General features: G+C 34.1%; 1 protein-coding gene across 1 annotated transcript; it reads right to left on the reverse strand.

Annotated features, from left to right (window-relative positions):
• Positions 1-332: 332 nt before the first annotated feature.
• PBX3 (Pre-B-cell leukemia transcription factor 3) lies at positions 333-18,762 on the reverse strand. Its single transcript, XM_051218247.1, has 8 exons — positions 18,703-18,762; positions 15,468-15,700; positions 13,165-13,238; positions 11,821-12,083; positions 10,005-10,195; positions 8,645-8,780; positions 6,630-6,785; positions 333-5,553 (listed from the first exon to the last, which is right to left on the reverse strand). The coding sequence occupies exons 2-8, from the start codon at positions 15,575-15,577 to the stop codon at positions 5,377-5,379; spliced, it is 1,107 nt and encodes a 368-aa protein (XP_051074091.1). The 5' UTR covers positions 15,578-15,700; positions 18,703-18,762; the 3' UTR covers positions 333-5,376.
• Between the last annotated feature and the right edge of the window lie 1,095 nt (positions 18,763-19,857).

Raw genomic sequence — 19,857 nt, forward strand, 5'->3', positions numbered from 1 at the left:
TTAGTTCATGCACTGCTTAGCCCCTAAGCGGCTTAATCCCACTAAATATTAACAACACTACCGTGGAAACTTAATTAGCACTGTGTTTTTGTAGTTTCTTATTCAGTCGACTTGAATAACAAGATGAAAGTTGACTCATCATTCTCGCAGACAGAATACAAATATTAGCACAGACAACCACTAATTGTGGTAAAAGATGTGCTGAAAGTGTATAGATTTGATAAACGGTCGTAAAACAGCGAATACCTAACCCAGAGCTGTCAAATATTGACTCTAAAAAAGATTTAACACATCAGATATGTCCAAGAAGCCCGAAATTACTTATTTACCATACTGCTGGAAGATTTTCGCTAGTTTGCCGGTCAGCGTCAGTCATTGGCAACCCTGACGAAATTTGACAAAAAGCAACTCACTATACGATGATCAGTCTTTTGAGATAAAGATGTTTTCAACTCGACCTATACGCTGACTGGGATTAAATACTTATCTCTTTGGATGTCTATCTCAGTGGACCATTCGTCTTGATACATATTCAATATTATTTAAACTCAAGTCCCGATTAAACTAACTGATTATCGCCCATTCAGTATGTTAATACGAATATTTGATCACTTCCAAATTACGACACTTCATGATGAAATAGTTGTCCAACGAGCATTGTTCTCGACAATTATCCAGTCATCAAGCTACGACGACGCCTATAGAGGGATTATACATGAAGTATAAACACACAACTTATCATGAAACCAAAACACCAAACGAATACTAAATATTTTTAAAAATCTATTTTGTATATACATGAGTATTTTCAATACTGTCTATTAATTAGAATCAAAGACTACCAAAGAATAAATAGTAGTTGATCGCAAAAGGATTAAGGAGACAAATGGTATACATTGTATCAATGGATCCTATATATATATATATATATATAAACAAGCATTGCAAACGAAAAACTCCCAAAATATATAGACATGTACCTAACTGATATTGATACATAGTTTTAGTAAACACTACCTACTCAAGGCCCTCAGTAAAGTATCTTTTCCACGTTCCGGTACATCCAATGTCATACACTTCCACTACACCGGATTAGTAGTTTTGGGTCTATCTATCTCTGTATATGGTTGAATACATCGTTCTTTCTAACCTTTTTAGTCTTTTATAAGCTGTGGTCAGAATCAAACAGTACATTTAAAGTAAAATGGTATCCATGAAATATAGTGCCCATCAGTATAAATATAGAACAGAAAATAGATAAATTTGTCAGCCATGTGACTAGTAACTTTACTCAACGTTACCCAAGTAAAATATTTCCGACAACCCTATATAACTAATCAAAAGTAAGATTCATATACTGTTAGATGATATATAGAAACAATACGTTTGGTTTTAAAAAAAAGAATAATGTAACTGGATGAAAGTTAAACTCATAAATAGTACTCGTAATAAATGCAATATTGAGAAATAATATATTAACTGAGGAATAGGAAAGGCACTAACCAATTGCAACTGTTCATAATTACGTTTTTTATATCTTGCTAAACAACAAAGAAAGTGGTCTTTTATTCACGCAATCACTTATAAAATTGATTTTAATTAACATAATGTGAAATAATCAACAAACATATGCATATAATACAGATGGCAGGTGTTTATTACAACTAAATGATTTATATAACTGAATTAAGAAAACAAATCACACAGGTATTGGTGACACTTACTACCAAGAGAAATTATTAGAATATTTTTAGATATGTGTGATGTTGAAGATAACACAAAGGTCATTTCACAACATAATTATATGAACGAAGTATATTCTTTTCAATAATTTCTCATCAGCTTCTACAATCCAAACTAATAATCCATAAAATTGGCCAGATTTAAGGCAGGGTACACCATCTAAAATTGTAACAAGTGAATCACGGATTGCTATTTGTAATATGAAATCAAATCAAATCGTTATTGTTTGGATGACTAATATGAAATGTTGACTTGAATCAGTTTATAAGTGAAATGAAATTGTGAGATAAATGATCAGAAAAAAATATGGTTAACATGGCGTGAGAGAGAGAATAATGTAATTACAAATCAGAAATTACGTAATACATTGAATTAAGTTAGATATAGTAGATAGGGGTGGATGCTGAATAAATTTCTCAAAAAGGTTAGCAAGTGTAATGATAATAATGACAATGGTAAGATGCGTGGATAAGTTTTATGGGTTGTTAACTTGAATTTATAATTTTAGAACCTGATGAAAAATTATTCTTCATCCATATAATTGTGTTTTAATACGATGAGAATTTCTCAGTGATCAAAAGGTCCTTTCAGTGAAATGCTAACAGTATTGAAAAGAAAATATTCCTTCACCATAAACCACCAAGTAATAGAAATCCCCTCAGTGACTAAAATAAAGAATTAACTAACCACATACCACCAGAAAATATAGTACAATTGTATGAATAAATTGGTATGGTATAAAAACAATTTTGTAGATATCGACCGATCAAGTTGTAAGAGAATGCTGAATAAATTCAATAACTGTCATCACATGAGAAACAGAATTCCAAGAATGATTGAGTAGTAGAAATAAAACGTAATTGTTAGGTAAAGTGTTATATCTTAGTGAAGATTAAAGTACGAGTAACTTCTGAGACATCTTTATGACTAATATTATCTATACATTCTTATGGTATAACTATCCAATAATTAGATTATGTATATTTATATTCCTCTTATTATAAGCTTTATTTTGACCTGTAATTTATTATTGTACGACTTACGGTTCATAAGCTATGTTCAGTTTATTGACTACTACCTCCCACGTTCATAGCCACTTTTTGGCTTTATTGTGTACAAATGTTATTTCCTATTTTATGGTGCGTTGCGATCTGTTTGATTGATATAGAAATCCAGTATGTCTGAAATAAATGATTCGATTCGCATATTGGAAGCTGGTATTTGGTGTTCTGGACTCGCGTGGACGGGCTAGGCGGACATAGGACCAATAAGGACGCTAGACTGCACATACCGGTCGAACGTCATTGGTTTGGCACAGTGCGAAGACTATATAAGTCGTATTTTGATTGGTGGATAAATCACGTGATAAAAGCCAGACATAAAGTCATAACATAAAGAATCTGAGAAATGGTGAAAAGACACGAGAAGCCAGTGTAATAATGAATGAGAAATATCATGAAGCCAGGATAGATACATATTGGTATTCAACCCAATTAATTAAGATTGTCCCAGTTATATAGCTGAGCTGAAATAAATGGCTAACTACCGTTATTATACATCATCCATGCAATCTGTAGATAACGCGATCCTGTTGATGGACAATTTATAAAGTAATTTCAGAAGTGCTTACTGTTTTGAATAATGAGAAGATATAAAATAGAATCAGTTTTAATTTGTAAAAATGTTTTAAATACATTTAGTCACAGTACTCTGTTTATGGAGATAAAACATCTTATTTCTCCGATTCCTTTCATTCCACTAAATACTTCTGTGTTTGGAAAACAAGACACTCAAAACGATCTTCCTGACCAACTGATTGCGCACTATAGATGCTCTGTCGGAGCTACTTAACATCGCGACACAATCCACAATAGTTTAACAACTCTTGAGTTTGATAAAGCCTGCATCACTTTCCTGACACATAAATAAGATTTCTGAATCTCATTGATAATAAGATCTTAGTGGCCTACCACTCAGCAAGCTGTTTTGTTTTCTTAATATTCCCAACTCAGATACTAATTGTTCAGTAAAACTAACTTAAATCTAGTTACTGGTTCAACAACCATTGCTGATATTTAAACAGTTTACTCTACATTAATTGTTAGACTGTCTCCACAATTAAGTTGTTTCTTTCTTCGTTGTTGCTACAACTCGTATACTGACAATTACACACAAGGCTAAACTGAAAGTCTACGCTTGTGCAAACCCCCATCATTAGTATAGATGAAATTAAATAAATAATAAAAGTAATGATTTTTCATATTTGTTCTTGCACTAAGTAGATATGATATTTCCTTATTGTAATGTATTTCTTGTATGATAACATTAACATCACTGTTATGAAGTAAGAATATGGAGGAAATTAACAAATAATTAGCTTGAGTAAAATCCCTAGTGGTAATGGCTATTGAGGCTGGGAAAATACTCATCAAAGTGGAATAAAAGTCACACAGAACCACGTATCAAGACGTCAAATACCACAGAAACTCAGCGATCTGAAAATAAAGTTTTCACAGTGCTTAAAACGACTTTGTTTTTATAATAAAATGAAGCATACAGTTGCTGGACAATTTATATTAATTGTCGATGAAATTTTAATTATTTTATACATCTTAACTGTTAATTAAGATTATGATGTGATTCGCTTATGAGTTTCAATACGTGCCTTTTATGATAAACTGTTTGTGAAGGCGATTAAAACTAATTGGACATACAAACCGTAGTAGATGAGTGAAGTTCAAACTTAGAGCTGAATATTTAGTTAGTGAATCACCACTATTTAGAATATTAACAATACTGAGAAAGTAATACAATTTGTTTTATTGAAATGAAATAAATTGAAAGAGAAAAAATCGTCTTACGACACAGTCCTAAAAGATACACGCCCACATCTTACAGAATGAAAAAATGTAGTATAAAAGAATGTAAGTGAATAGGAGAGAATAGTTAGCAAATAAGTGAAGCGAAATTCTCAAGACAAGAAATTAACCGTTTAAACCATAAGAGAATAAAAACACAAGACACAAAAGATATGTAATACGAAAGTATAAATGGGAAGTTGATGCACTTTCACATCCCCTCCAGAGAGTAAAAGATAAGTGACTAAAAAACAACAACAGAGACAACATCAATTAAGATAGTATTATTAGGGCTTTAATGTTTCAAGTGAAATGTCCAAAAAAATCGAATTCATTTTGATCATCATAGAGAAAAAGGGAATACAATTAACATGATATTTGTATTATAAAGACAGGACCACGAAAACGATACAGGCCTTAACCACTGAGAACTTACGAACATTAATAAATAAATATACTAAAGAATAAAATACGGGAAAAAAAGAATAGAACAAAAGGCAAGAAAAAGCCGAGACAATTTAGCCTATAACAATACACATAGCCGCTTGTATATATTGCGTGGGATTACTCCGTAAACCCGGTATTATTTCCTCTATAAAACACATGTTTTAAAGGAATACAGAACTAACGAAATATGGAACATAAACCAACAGATGAAGAGAATGCATATACATATATATGCTTATCAAATAAGTTACTTCAAGGCGAATTCATCAGCTGTAAAATGTAGTGAATGAAGTTATTTGGACAGCTTGTCGCATACGCATAGATGTACTCAAAGTTTACTGCGTTTGCAGTCGGGTTCATCTAAACTACCCGGTCCGAGAACTCCAGCTCCTCCCCCACCCATCCAAGTGTCATGATCAGGTGGACAGGACATTTGAGGGACAGGTCTTTGAAGGCTCATAGAATCATCATATTCATAGCCGGGATGACCATATCCAACAGAATGCTAATAAAGAGAAAAACAAAAGTAATGAGACATGAATAAGATATAAATCACCATGTAAAAAAGAAATTAAGATCTAACTAATGCTAAGTGAATAATTGGGTTTAAAACGTCCAACTCATTTATTTAATGCAATATATAAACATTAATTTCAAAATTGAGAAGCTACAACATTCAGCTTGCTTATGATTAGAAAATCTGACCTACACTTAAGATATTAGAAGACGGATTATTAACAACTAAACACACACTCATATCTTCATGCAAAATGCTTTGAAATCAACAGTATGTTATACGAACAAATTATTCTAGGTTCGAAACAGTCATATCTAGGTTTTCGTGTAAAACACCATGAAGCACCCAAATGCCTAATGAGTAATTTAAAGAGGTATTGGATGAGAAAGAGCTCATTGTGTGACTATGAAAGAGGAATCATACCGTATCAATGAAAAAAAGAGACGTACACTAGTTCTTACGGACATTTTGTTGGCCACGTGGGGAAATAAGGACTATATCTCCTAGGGTACCTTTGTAATTAATAACCAGGCAAATTTAATGATTAATGAAATGATGGCCACCTTTTGGAATACATTCGTTTGCACAGACGTGAATGCGATCGTCGAAATCACGGTCCATTTGTACCACTGCGTTCATCAATTAATGTACATACAGATAGAACTCCAAGGTTTCATGTAAAAACTATTGATGGTGATATAGATGATTCACAAGAAAACTAATGAGTCCCCATATGGACGAGTTCCTCTAAGTAATGTTTTCCAGTTAAAAAATGACACCGGACTTGAAGAATTTATAAATAACCCAAAAACCTTGTTATAATTTCAGTTCCATAACTTTCGAAACAATGACTTCCTAACTTGAACCATCAGTTCACTCACTGACTAAAACAGTGGGATAAAGGTATAATAGCTACTTTGAAAGTCCCTTAACTTTGGAAGCATTATATATAGCACATAGCTTCGAAGTAAAAATCCCATAAAGATTTATTCGAAATTTTTAAATAGGAAAGTAACAATTGAATGCAACGAATTATTACAAAAATACTAAAAATAAGTACTAACTTCATCAGATGATGTTGGACCACCAGTTCCAGATGCCACAGATCCAGCAGCAGCTGCTGCCGCGGCTGTTGCCGCAGCATACATATTTGCTTCCTCTTGAGCCTTTACAATGTTCTTCTTGTACCGAATACGTTTGTTTCCAAACCAATTAGAGACCTGTAGAATGAAAAACGGTCCAATGGTTAATTGGATTCATAACTGTTATTTTAGCAAACGGATTTTTAAACTAGATCAGCTTTTGTTATAATTATCATCAAAATGACGATTGAAATGGGGAAATTCAAGTACGACATATCATATTAATCAACTCGGAACAGCAAAAGCAAATTGGACTAACAATTGATAATTTTAGAGTTCTAATGTTGTTACTAATAATATAAATAGAAGGAAGAGTTATAGGTTAACCTACACCAGTGTAACTTTGTGCGAATACAACTTTAACAGATAGATCAGAATTTTAAATAACTTGTTCAGATTCATTTTTAGAATTGACAGTGATTAGGTACCAAGATGTAATTAACGAATTGATTTGAAAAATGCAAAAATTATCATACCTTAACATAACTATTATTTACCGACTAGTCAGATTAAGCGAAAAGGTGATAACAATGAAAATACGAGCCAATAACTGAATCGAATTTACAGTTATGATCATTTAGACAAGTGAATTTAGAAGTATTAAGAACATGATTACGAACACTTTTGACTACAACTGCCCCATAAAAAAGGAGGAAGAGGGCAACAATCCGTAGTTCTTACACATATACAACATAAACTCAATCAATGAAAATAGCAGGTCTAACTAGCTGAGCAAAGAGGAAGAAAAAATGGTACACCTAATGATAAGGTCTAACTATTTAACGAGAGTCAATGTTCACTTTCCTATTCTATCGATTGACACTCGATACAGTCATTAAAAAAACACACCCTAGTGGCTAACCGGTTAATCAATCTTTGGAACCACATCTAAACATCTGAAATGTGCATGTCCCAAGCAAAATGTACACACTTGTTTTAGAGATCAAAGTCACAGGTTAAAGCTGATAACAAAACCAGACAATACACGTTAGTTAAATACAACGACAACTGACTTCACTTTCTACCTTGAAAGATGAAGTCTAACGAAAAATGTTAATAGTGTTTGAAATGTAGATGTATTATATAGTAAATTATTTAAGATGTATAGGTTAATGTGCTTGGCTTTGAAATAAACTGTCTGTATGGAGATTAGTAATACTACATAGCTGTCTAAACCGAAATGGGTTGAACGGGGTTCGAATCTGAGACCTATTGGGTGAAAATCACTTGCTTTTCCAACCACCAAACCATAGTTCAAAAGTATGAAATACAAGTTTTTCTTAATAATGTTATTTCAGAACAGATTTGGGATATGTAGGAATGACTTTATAAAAGCTATCATGTCAACTTACATTTTAAGTATTACCGATAAGAATTAAGACTAAATGAATGGATATGGCAATACGAAAATTCGAGTCATGAAGAATGTAAGCAGTTGGCTTTTATCATTTTGTGATAATCAAGTAGATTGAAACGTTATAATTATAACAAATGTAAACGTCATCAACAGTGATTAGCAAAAACGTTATAAATTCATTAAGTTTCGGAAAAATATTATCTTCAGACTTTGAATCCTGAGTCATTTACACATAAACATGACGTATCAATTCATTTCTCAAATAATGAACAAGGATAACTTATGGCATTAAGAAGGTAATTATGAAACAGGTCCCCATTAGGATATGTTATGTTACTGAACTTAAATGGTAGTTTCATTATAGTTATTGCCAAAGAAGTGGAATATTCATCACTTGGTAATTTGTTAAATATCACTTTTATATGCCTGAGACAATGATGAGTAAATCTGAACTTCAGTGAAAACAGAATACAAATATCAACGACATACACAGATATATACGATTTTATGTCTACCAAAATATTATATTAAAATGAAAACTGTAAAAATGAAATGTGCGAATTATTTTCAGAAAACTGACTTGTGAAACAGTTATCCCACATTTTTTGGCTAATTCTTCTTTCGCTTCTTCTGAAGGATATGGATTAGCCAAATGAGAGTAGAAATATTCATTTAGTACTTCAGTAGCTTCTTTACTGAAATTTCGACGTTTGCGTCTAAAAGGAAAGGATATTCAACAGAATAATGAGTTTTGTAGCCACATCACTGTAATATAGTCATTGATCAAACAACAAAGAAAATATACGGCTGAAACACGCAGTTGTTTGGTTGAAATGGAAGATTTCTATGTTGTTTCTGGAGCATGATTGAATGCTGATTAAAATTACAGTACATGTTTAAAATGTTTTGGTCTCAAAGCTTCAGTGAACCACCGAGCGATGAATGTCCTCGATACGATAGATTCTTAAACGAAATTTGGTATATTTCGAAACACAAGAGTGAGAAACACCAGTGATTTATTGATACTGCTTTGATACCTTTAAACTATCTTTCATAATAAATTAGTCTACGAAACAGTTTTATATTTGATATTCAGAAAGTTCTAGTGACCCCTCCAGGATTTGACAGGCGCATATACACTATCTAAATTCCTACAATTTACTAATCATATCAAAGTAATATGAACTGTTCATCCTTTCTTTACAATAGAGAGTGAACAAGGTAAATCACTCAAAATTGTTGAGTAGTTTTGATTGGGATAATAAGCGAAATACCCTAACAACGGTAAGCCACCCAAGATTTTTAAATTTTCTTATAACTTACCAAACACGTGTTTATGTACCTGGCTTTGAGCTAAAATATTTGTATGAACGTTTATTGACGCTAACCGGTTGTAGAAGCCGAAGTAGACGGTGAGGAATTCGAATAAGTAACCAAATAATTGAAAGTCAAGTATCTTAGTCACTATACTATCGCTCCTGACACAAAGAAACGGAAAGAAGCGGTCTAATTTGAAAACCAACTATTGGAAACTAATTCCTCTGAAGAGCGGAAAATCAATCAAAATTACTTTATGACGAAACCAGATGCTAAGACTAACTGAACCAATAAATAAAGATGCCAAAAAATCATGAATTTCTAAACAAACAACTCACTATTTTAATTCATACAATCTAATGAGTCCCATCTTTTCATTGCACTAGCCCAAAAGTTTAACTATTGATGCCTAGTATTTTAAGTTTCTAGTACAATAAACGCTTATTTAAAAGGAACTATGAACCGCATCTAAGAACACTTACGTACGCCTGTTACACCCTCATGAAGCATAAGCCACCTACCAGGATTTTCAATCGAAATAATAAAAGTTATGAACGCCCAAAATTAATTTTTTAACATTCATTAAAAACATATCAGATCCTATTATTCATCCGTGAACTTACCTAGCGTCCAAAAATCGAGATCGCAATATCATAACTGCTTCACAAGTACTTTGTTTCAGCTGTGTTTCAATTGCTCGAAACTTCCTCCGAATTATACCAACCATAAGTTCAATTTCTGCTGGACTTATAGGTCGACTACGACTCTGTTCACGCAATAAATTTATAACATGTCCTGTGAATTCATCACACGCCTAACAGCAAAGATAACAATAAAATGGAAAAGACTAAACAAAAGTTTTATGCAAAGCAGAATACACTATAAAATTGTTAGGGAGAATGAGTTGTGTCTCTATTGTCCAATGATTTATTAACGTACCCTTAGTGTTGCAAAGCTTTTGAATAACTGTTTTTATTGTAAATCATATTCAATCCAAAGTGATAAATGAATAAAGCAGCATGACTCAAAGTGGAAAAATTGAGTTCATACGAAGTATAGGTCATTTCATCTCAAAATAAGAATATGGAAACAATTCACTAAGTTATTGTTATTTCGCTAGACAAGATTATTTGGAAGTTTCTTTCATTAAAATTCTACGCTAGTTGCACAACGAACAAAAATGAGGTGCACTAAGCAGCTGTTTTGTTCCATACCAGTGACATTAGAGTTGTTTATACACAAGACCTTCAAACTTTTTAGAGCCCATAAGCCTTCTAAAGAGATCGGATCCAATTTTAGGAACAAAAATCACCAACCTTTACTAACCAACAGAGCACGACTTAAACTACAGAGTGGATTTAGTATTACCAGGAAATACCTAATAAGTGCAAATTATACAAACACCTAGATAAATTGGCATGGCCCTGTCTATACAAATTATGAACAAATATCAATCATATCTTTGAAAGCCTAGTTGAAGTTGAAGTGTAACTATTTGACGACTTATCTGCTAATTAGGATATAGACTCGTGTAGGTTAGAGAAAGGCATGAAAAAAGTATATAATTTCATTTCACCTGGAGAAATATGAGCTACTCTAAGTTATTTACCATCGCCTTTAGTCAAGATGAACACTGGTTAGAATGAACACAATCAATAAAACACTAGAAGGACCATCAGAGTAGTTGTTGAATAGGGACATAATGTATAATAGTTTGGTTCTAGTACAGAGTGTGATCCAAAATAAGGTTTTTGAAATCTTAAAACTGGATAAATGTAGTATGATATCAACATTACTATCTGACCTTTCGATATTATTTTGTGTTCAAAACTAACAGATTTCAATGTCAGATAACAGAGATTTGATATGATGGGAATTTTGCGGAGATTTACAACAGAGTGAGAATAATAATTGTAGGGTGTTTAATGAGATTTAACATGTACTTGGTGTCACAACATAAGCAGACAACTACGATCTTTTATAAGGATCGATCACTACCAAGTTGATTTTACATGCTTACGCTTGATTGTTGCGAAGTAGGGCAACAACTTATCAGGTTTGTACAGAAAGTAAGACATATTTACACTTATCTAATTAAACGGAGTGGAGTGTTAAAGTAGAATCTTATGTTTAGATCTAAGATGAGCTCTTTAATTATTGTATTTTTCTAGTCCTTTTTTATATGTATGCTTTGCTGACCAGAAGAACCACGTTGAGGATAGTTGGGGGGAAAATCGATAGTGCCTACAGTCAGTACTTAGTGACACATCAGATAAAGCTTCACTTATGTTTAATACGACTATTTATCAGAAAATAGAACAAATGTGAGGGAAACCTTATATACTAAACAACATCATTTTTGGCTGATCATTAGTTTATGCAGGATAAATTAGAATGCAATTGATAATCCTATAAAGATGCGGTACTGAAAAAACTTACATTTTTATATTTCTCCAATTCTGCATGATATATCTGGCGAATCTGAGACAATTTGGCGCGATAATCAGCATGTTCAATTTGATTACAATCACCGGGTCCCCCACCCAAGTCTCCAGGACCGTCACTTAGATCATTATTCAGACTACCGCCAGGTCCTGTTACACCTTCAGCAACTAACATTTTATCCAAGCGTAAAAGCTGAGGATCTGGTGAATTAGCTTCATCTTCTACAGCAGAAACAGCTGAGTTTCTCAAACTTAGAGCTAGACATCATTGCGAGAAGTAAACAATACAAAAAGATTGTGACATTAAAACTATAAGCTGCTACTTTTGTCTACTATGTAAAGCAACATATTAAGAGATTCTGTTCAAAAAAGATTTAACTTAGTTCGTTTTAATTCTATATCTGATGAGGATAGTATTTTCCTAAAGTGACAAAATAGTGCAAATTTAAGAAATGATGTTTAATTAGTTGGTCATTTAAAATACAATGCTGGTATATCGTATAACATGACTTCCTGTTTGATTTGTATAGTTTATCAATACTCGATGACCAGTGGTCAACTGACTGAATATGCATAATATTCTTTATTTTAAAAGTGCTTGGTATTCAACTAATGATTAATGCTACATAGCAACTCGATACTGAACTTGAGTGTGTTTACCCGAAAATCTATTCGTACTTTCCACTTCCGGATTTTATCAGTACTGTTATATCCCGTCGAGAATTATGAATGGTAACTCTTGAGAACTATTTATGGACCAATACGATACATATATTTTTGTTGTATAATTATTAAGCAACTAAACTATGCATATTCATATTCCTCTTATTAAAAGCCTTATTTTGACCCATAGACTATCATTATACGATTCTTGAGTTATGCCTAGTCTATTAATTACAGTCTCCCACATTCACAGCTACTTTTGGCTAGATCTTGTACAAAGGTTATTTTCTATTTTATGGTACGATGTGATCTGTTTGGTTTCTATACAAACATAGTATGTTTGAAATATGTTGTTCATACTGCAGAGGCTGAGATTGGTGTTCTGGATGCAACAGGCAGAAAGAAGGACCGACAAGGACTCTAGACTGCTCGTACGGGTTTATGCGTCATTGGTCCGGTCGATAAGTCACTGTTCTCTAATTGGCGGTACCATTAGGGCACAAGGCCACAAGTACTATTTACTATACTAGAGCCGTATATATAGTTTTGATAAACGTCATCGCAGCATATTATCGAACTTCCTCATAAGGACTAACAGTTTTAAATATACGAAATTTCGTTATAAATGTGAAAAAATATTTTGCAACTACATAATAATAACTATGTACAAACCTACCTGTTTTCTCCTTGATTTCACAGAACACACTGTATAGAGCAGGCTTTAATCTATGACTATTTAATGACTGTTTTCTATAAATCAACAAAACAAAGATGACAAATACAAACAACCAATGAATATTACAAATGGGATGACGAGAGAACTGTGTCAAAAACAAAGAATAAAATTAAGAAAATATATATTTGCAAGTGAGTAAAATCTCGAGTTACAAATGAACTAAATAATTACATAAAGGCTTAAATTGGTCGCTATTAAGTTTTATATTATTTTGCTATTCGTGTAGAAGACAGAACAAAACAACGCTCTAATTTGAACAACTTCATTTAAGGGACATATGCTTTATTGCGCCGACGCATTTAAAGAAAGTTACCTTTATTGTGACTCAGCACAATAACCCGATTATTCTAATGCTAGTTCCAGACAGTTGTAATGTCATCTAGTACTGATTAGCATAGACACACTTAAAGTTAAAAAAACGTATCCAAAGAAGTATAACCGATGTTGAGAAATGATTTCACCTACTAAATGAAAAGTTATGTGTGTACTAATTATACAACAATATAATGTACATTATATTGCTAACAGATACAAAGAATCCTGCTAAGTAGAGAGTAAACATAGTTATCACATTGATTTAGTAGCCTTACGAGCATTGCACAAAACTGTACTTATCAAGGAGTTTCACTACCAACTTTAGATAAATGTAGAGAGCATTTGCTTCGGAAATAACGTTTAATTAAAACATGAAACAGTATTCCAACGATTTAAGCTGTTAAAGAATCATTTAATCCACTTGTTATATCCTAACGAAGAATAAATGAATGGCAACGTCTAGGGATTATTTATGGATTAATATTAGATGTCCATTCATATTCCTTTTATTATAAGCTTCCATTTAACCTATCGAATACAATTATATGATCTACTATTCTTAAGTTATCTCCAATTTATTAATTACAGTCTTTCACAATCACGGCCACTTTTTGGGCTTGATCTTCTCGTATGACTGTTATTTTTCATTTTATGGTATGATGTGGTCTGGTTTGCTTGTATATAAACCAAGTATTTCTGAAATATATGATTCATAAAATTGAGGTTGAAATTGGTGTTCTGGACTGAACAGGCAGTGCTAGATGAGAAGGACCAATAAGGACTCTAGGCTTCTCGTACCGATAAACGCGTCATTGGTTTGGCACGGTGCTAAGATTGTATAAGTCGTGTTCTGATTAGCAATCATATCACGTAATAATTACCGGGCAAAAGTTACAACGCCACTTAGTTTGGTTTGAACATAACTACTTCGTGAATACATTACTCCTTTTTATTATGAAGCTGACAAAATACAAAGTATTCTGACTAACTTCAGCAACAATGCAAGCATGTTTGGAATGCGGTTCTCTCACTTCGAATGTAAAATATTACTTCAGGACTGACTTGCTTTACCACCTGAATTAATGATAGGGAATGGAGTAGTTGAGTGCGTCGATTACTTCACTTGTTTTGGGAGTCTTATAAGTCCCGACGGGCTGGTGTCTGACGAAATCCTGGCACAGATTCAAAGTCCCCTATTGGCTTTTGCCGAATTGCGCCACTTGTGGTGTAGGTGAGATATCCGTCTGCCAACCAAAGGACGAGTTTACTGCGTAGTAATTCTCTCTGAACCACTTTATGGGTGTGGAAAAAGGCAATAAGGAATAGAGGATTTTTGTAGGTTACTGGTATTTGATCACATGTGTCTACGAAGAATTGCTAGTGTGTTTTGGGGAAACGGAGTAAGTGATCCCTGGGTTAGGAATAGAGTACTAGGTAAAGATGGGATACAGATTGGTGAGGTAGTAAACCTTCATCAACTGAGGTGGTTGGGACACGTATGCCCAACCACCACCTACCTTGGTGGGAGATGTTTGCTAGTGTAAGAGTGGGCTGGAAGAAAGCTAGGGAGGACCAAACCAAAACATACCATCAGTCCATGAAGTCGCTGACAATTGAACTTTACAATGTTATTAAGTATAGACTGGAGTAAAAACAATGTAAGTTATTCTACAGTCCGGAGAGGTGTATGTAGGTAAAGTGATGAACATCAATAAGGCGGTGACGTCAAATTAGAGCACCAAACGTTTCGTTGTGTTTTACATAATATCATAGTAGCATGAAAAAATATTAAACTACAGCAGATATAAAGTATTACTGAACATGAGGAATTTTTTCGTAGTAACTCAAAGTGAGTGATCCTATAAGTGAAGCTGTTGCAACATTATAACTAAGAGTTAAAAAATGACTCTTGGGATGAGCTTAGATACCTTTCCTGAGCTTCATCTAAACTTTGGTGAGCAACACTAAGAAGTTGTTGAAGTTCTCTTCCTGTCAACTGTGCACGCTGCTCCGTCAAGAGTGCGTTTTCCGAATCCATACCACCAGAACTCTGATCAAACCCAGAAAGATATTCATTTGACAATAGACCATGAGGTGTAAGTTGATGTAAAGGAGCCGCACTAACATCAAGACCAGGCTGATGCCAACTCATTGAAGTGCACTAAGGAAATAAAAGACATTAAGCTGACTTAGTTGAAAACCTTTTAACGAACTCAATAAACTTGGGATAATAAACACAACTTGTCAATATATTTTAAACTGAGTAGATATTGAAATTAAGCTTTTAAAATTCAAACGAATATAATACAAAATGAAACGGTAAAACTTCATATTAAATGTATATGTTTAAGTAGGTGACAAAACAGAGCTATACTGAAAATAACGCTGAATTCAGGTGATACAATGTCACTATTTCCTTGACATGGCTCAGAATCAACCACAATGGTGTACGTGTATACGCTTTGTCTTCCTTTAAACTGTGAAATTAAAATTACTTTACACCTTTCTTTCTACGAACTAATTTTTTCTCTGTATCATATTCTTATATGCAGTCTTATTTCATACATACTACTATCATTGAAGTAACAGCTTCTATGAATTTGGTGTTTATATTGTGCCAATGAGTTGTAGCAACTTGGACCGATGCATATATGTGCCTGGTCCTACGTTGTAGATGACTGACTGACTGATTCCCTTTGTTAAAAGCATTGTACACATTGATGATGTTGTTAAGTAACAACTCGAGTCAGGTTAAAATGAGTTTTATCCTTTATCAAGAGTGTTGAGGCTTTATTAAAAACATTCCCAGAAGTTAGCCTGTGTTGTAATTATTGAAGTCATAAAAATGATAGAGCCTTACCTTAATTTACCACCAATGAGTTGAAATGATTCTTTAGAAGATTATCGAGCTAAATATACACCCATCGGGTACTTCTGTACAACGATTCTTAGTCATAACCAACGTCAAGTACACTTACACAATGGGGTGAAGACAGTAAATAAGTCAAGAAATAGACTCCATAGATTTACCACCCATGTTTTGTAGACACTGTTTCAGATGGACCAGACCGTTGATTTATTAGATAATTCTCAAAGAAAACGAATTCTTTTATCTGGAGAAGTCAGGAAGCATTAATCACTGCCATACTTCCAAGAGTATTCAGGTGGAACCTATTCAATATAAGCACTCTTTCTTTTTGCTTCCTACCAATTTTCTATTTGTTATTAAAGATTTCATCTTAGCTTCTCATATATGGAGTCAGTATTGAACCCAATTTTAAGATGGAGCTTGCAGTTACTCGAAACTAGCGGACAGACTAAGCCAGAAGGAAAGATACCCAAGAGTGATGACTCAAGGTTATTTAACAGTACAAGTTATGAATTTTATTTCAGGACAGATGTAACTCGTTTAGTTTCCGTAAAATAGACCATTTTTACCCAAGTAATCTATCCGATTCATCGTTAATAGGTGAGCTTATACTCTATTGTCCCCAAATACCCTGGTACGGTCGAGGGTAGAGTTCGCTCTCCCTCTCGAAATGCTCTCATATAGCCACATCTATACAGCCGCTCCCACGAAAGTCCTACTCACTGCCTTTTACACTGGGGTATTGTTTACGAAATCGAGAGGACAAAAAGCGAATGTTCGGCGCTTTAATCGGGCTGGTGGATACGGAGGGTCCACCTAGGGAAGTTGGAAAACTGATTCCAAACCAATGGTGCAAATGGGCTCTAGTATCCTGAAGGAACAAATAGCATATGAACCGATTGCTGGTTACGAGCTACCATGGGACTGCATCTCCTAACATTTTTCCGCTGCCTTGTGGATCAGACTTTTAAGTCGAAGCCTTCGGGTGTGGCCCCCTAAGAAAATCACCTACTTCGGTCTGGGCACTCGGGAAGTATCAAAGCCCATACATAAATCAAATGACAATTACCACTGGAAATATTATTCTTGCTTCAATAAAAATTCAGGCAATTCACATTCACTGATATTTCATTACTATAAAATAAATATCTAAGTTAATATAGATACACGAGCTAAGACAACTGTATAGATTATATTCTCACTGTGTGCATTCTTGTTTTTCAACTTATACAGCAGATCGCCTGTGGTGCAAACCCTGTTCTATCTAAACGATCGCAAGTTACTGACCGGTCGGAAGTTGAACGCCACCACCGAATACGTATACTGAAACAGTCTTTCTGAAACCACGTGCACCATTCAAACTGGCTGCCTTCAACGTTCACACAATAGTGCAAATCGGACAACAGAGGGTTGGCTATGTCTTTAGAAAGTCTTAATATCGATGTCTGTTGTCTATCCGAGATCCGTATTCAGGACTAGCGAAATAATATAAATTCACTTTGTCTGTCGCTTCGAAAAGATTGTTTTACCTACGTTTATCCGAGTACCCCATGGTAGACTGATCACATTGCGATCAGCTGCCACTGGTGTGGTTGTAGACAAGACTGCTGTTCCTTTTGGACTACCTATCTCAACTTTGACCATTCCCTTGTCTAGGCTAGTCTTACCTTACGTTTCAGTGGCCAACAAATCCATCAACCTAAAAGGATCGATGTCAGTAAGTTGGTTACAACTTCTTTTGCAACTAAATATCAAATATAACTAGGTTCAGGGATAACTATCATCGCACTGAAAGATATAGATGAGCATTACTTACAATCGCATGACGCCATGAATATGAAGAGTAAAGACTCTAACAGCTTCGTGAAAGGTCCCGCCTGACCGAGTCAAAGCTTATTGGAAAACAGTCACTAAAGTTTTAAGCATCAAGTGGTGTTTGTTAGGGTCGTTCATTTCCTGCCTATCATACATGCATCCAATAAGAGATAACTTCTACATCGTTTAACTCTTGAAGAATCGGTCTTCCAGTAGGATGCCCATAGCTAAATTCAATAAATTTCTCTTTAAAAACCTTGGAACTAGGTTTGTAAGTATTTGTTGTAGAAAACTACTATCTCGATACTTTCAAATTGATTAACCATGTAGTACCTTGCTTATCCATTCACTTTATGCAAGTCAAGAATAAGCTAGTTTTATGAACAGGGTAAAAAAATAGTTTGGGTTAAGGACCCAAATGAAATAAGATGATGTTCTAAGCCGAGTTTAAATATAGCAAAGAGAAACAAAAAACCTACCTTAAAAAATAAGTCAAAAAAGCCCCGACTGCATAGGACTTTACTTCGTTGTTGATTATGTAGACAAACAAAGATTGAACATGTTAACAAGGTAGTTGGCAGTTGACAGATGTTTCGTTTTTGCAAATAAATACCGGTTTTATTTTCCTTTTACCTTTAATTTTCGTTTTTGGGACTTGATCAATGATATTTGGTTTTACCAGTTTTCAGCTATAAGCCTTTCACAGTTTTGGCTAATTTCAAAATTTAATAGTTGCGTTCACGAATCAAGTGGATCTGGGCCGCCATGGAAAACCTGGAAATACTGAACGGTTGTTTCATCCTATTGTGGGACTCCTCAACAGCGCGCATGAGTGATCCCACATCGCGATATTCGAACCCAGGACCTATAGGTCTTGCACGCGAACGCTCAACCTCTAAAACACTGAGCCGGTATCCAACGGTGTTAGCGCTCAACTTCAACCAATCCACGAAATTGAGTTACACATCCACCATTGTGTTCAGTGAGTTACTATCTGACAACAGATCTGGTTGAACTCCACTGGTCACTGCTATTTAATAGAACTGCAGAAAATATCTCATGAAGTCAGTGACTAGTGGGATATGTTGAAAAATATCAGAAGGGCTTAACATTTCGTTCAAAATTTGGATATAGCCCTCACCCAAATATGATGCAAGAGATGGTGACGGTGGGGAGTGATGCGGAAAATGGAAAATGAATTATCACATAAATGCACGCAATTATTTTTCATGGATAAACATGTAAACCTAATTCATTCATCGATTTACACTGAATAATTTTCGTTATCTTTACTCTCGAAATGTTTAGTACACAATTAGGTATTTGATTATCTTATTCCCTCGTACTATCCCCATAGTTATCCAAATCATTTCCCGAATTTGATTATATTTGTCTATGCTCAGTAAAATGTTGGGTAGAAGTGACTAAACAACTTCGAGCCCCTCGTCACTATGTTTTTTAAGTAAAAAGCGCATCTCTGTTGACCGTGATATACATTATGTTTAGTGCACACATGATCCGATGCAAAATAAACAAACTTGTAATAAGATATATGAATTTGAAGGTTCATTAACATTTCATCAACGTACGTTACTTACCCACTAAATGAATGAAAGAATGACTAATATCGCAAA

Source organism: Schistosoma haematobium, chromosome 1, assembly GCF_000699445.3.
Source record: "Schistosoma haematobium chromosome 1, whole genome shotgun sequence".
NCBI classification, from domain to species: domain Eukaryota; kingdom Metazoa; phylum Platyhelminthes; class Trematoda; order Strigeidida; family Schistosomatidae; genus Schistosoma; species Schistosoma haematobium.

Excerpts from the sequence above, each read along its gene's own strand:
- PBX3 (XM_051218247.1), bottom strand. The coding sequence starts at position 15,577 with ATGGATTCGGAAAACGCACTCTTGACGGAGCAGCGTGCACAGTTGACA. Across the intron at positions 13,239-15,467 it reads TTAGATGAAGCTCAGGAAAG|AAAACAGTCATTAAATAGTC; the intron begins GTATCTAAGCTC and ends GTTGATTTATAG. Across the intron at positions 10,196-11,820 it reads AATTGGAGAAATATAAAAAT|GCGTGTGATGAATTCACAGG; the intron begins GTAAGTTTTTTC and ends CTTTGCTGTTAG.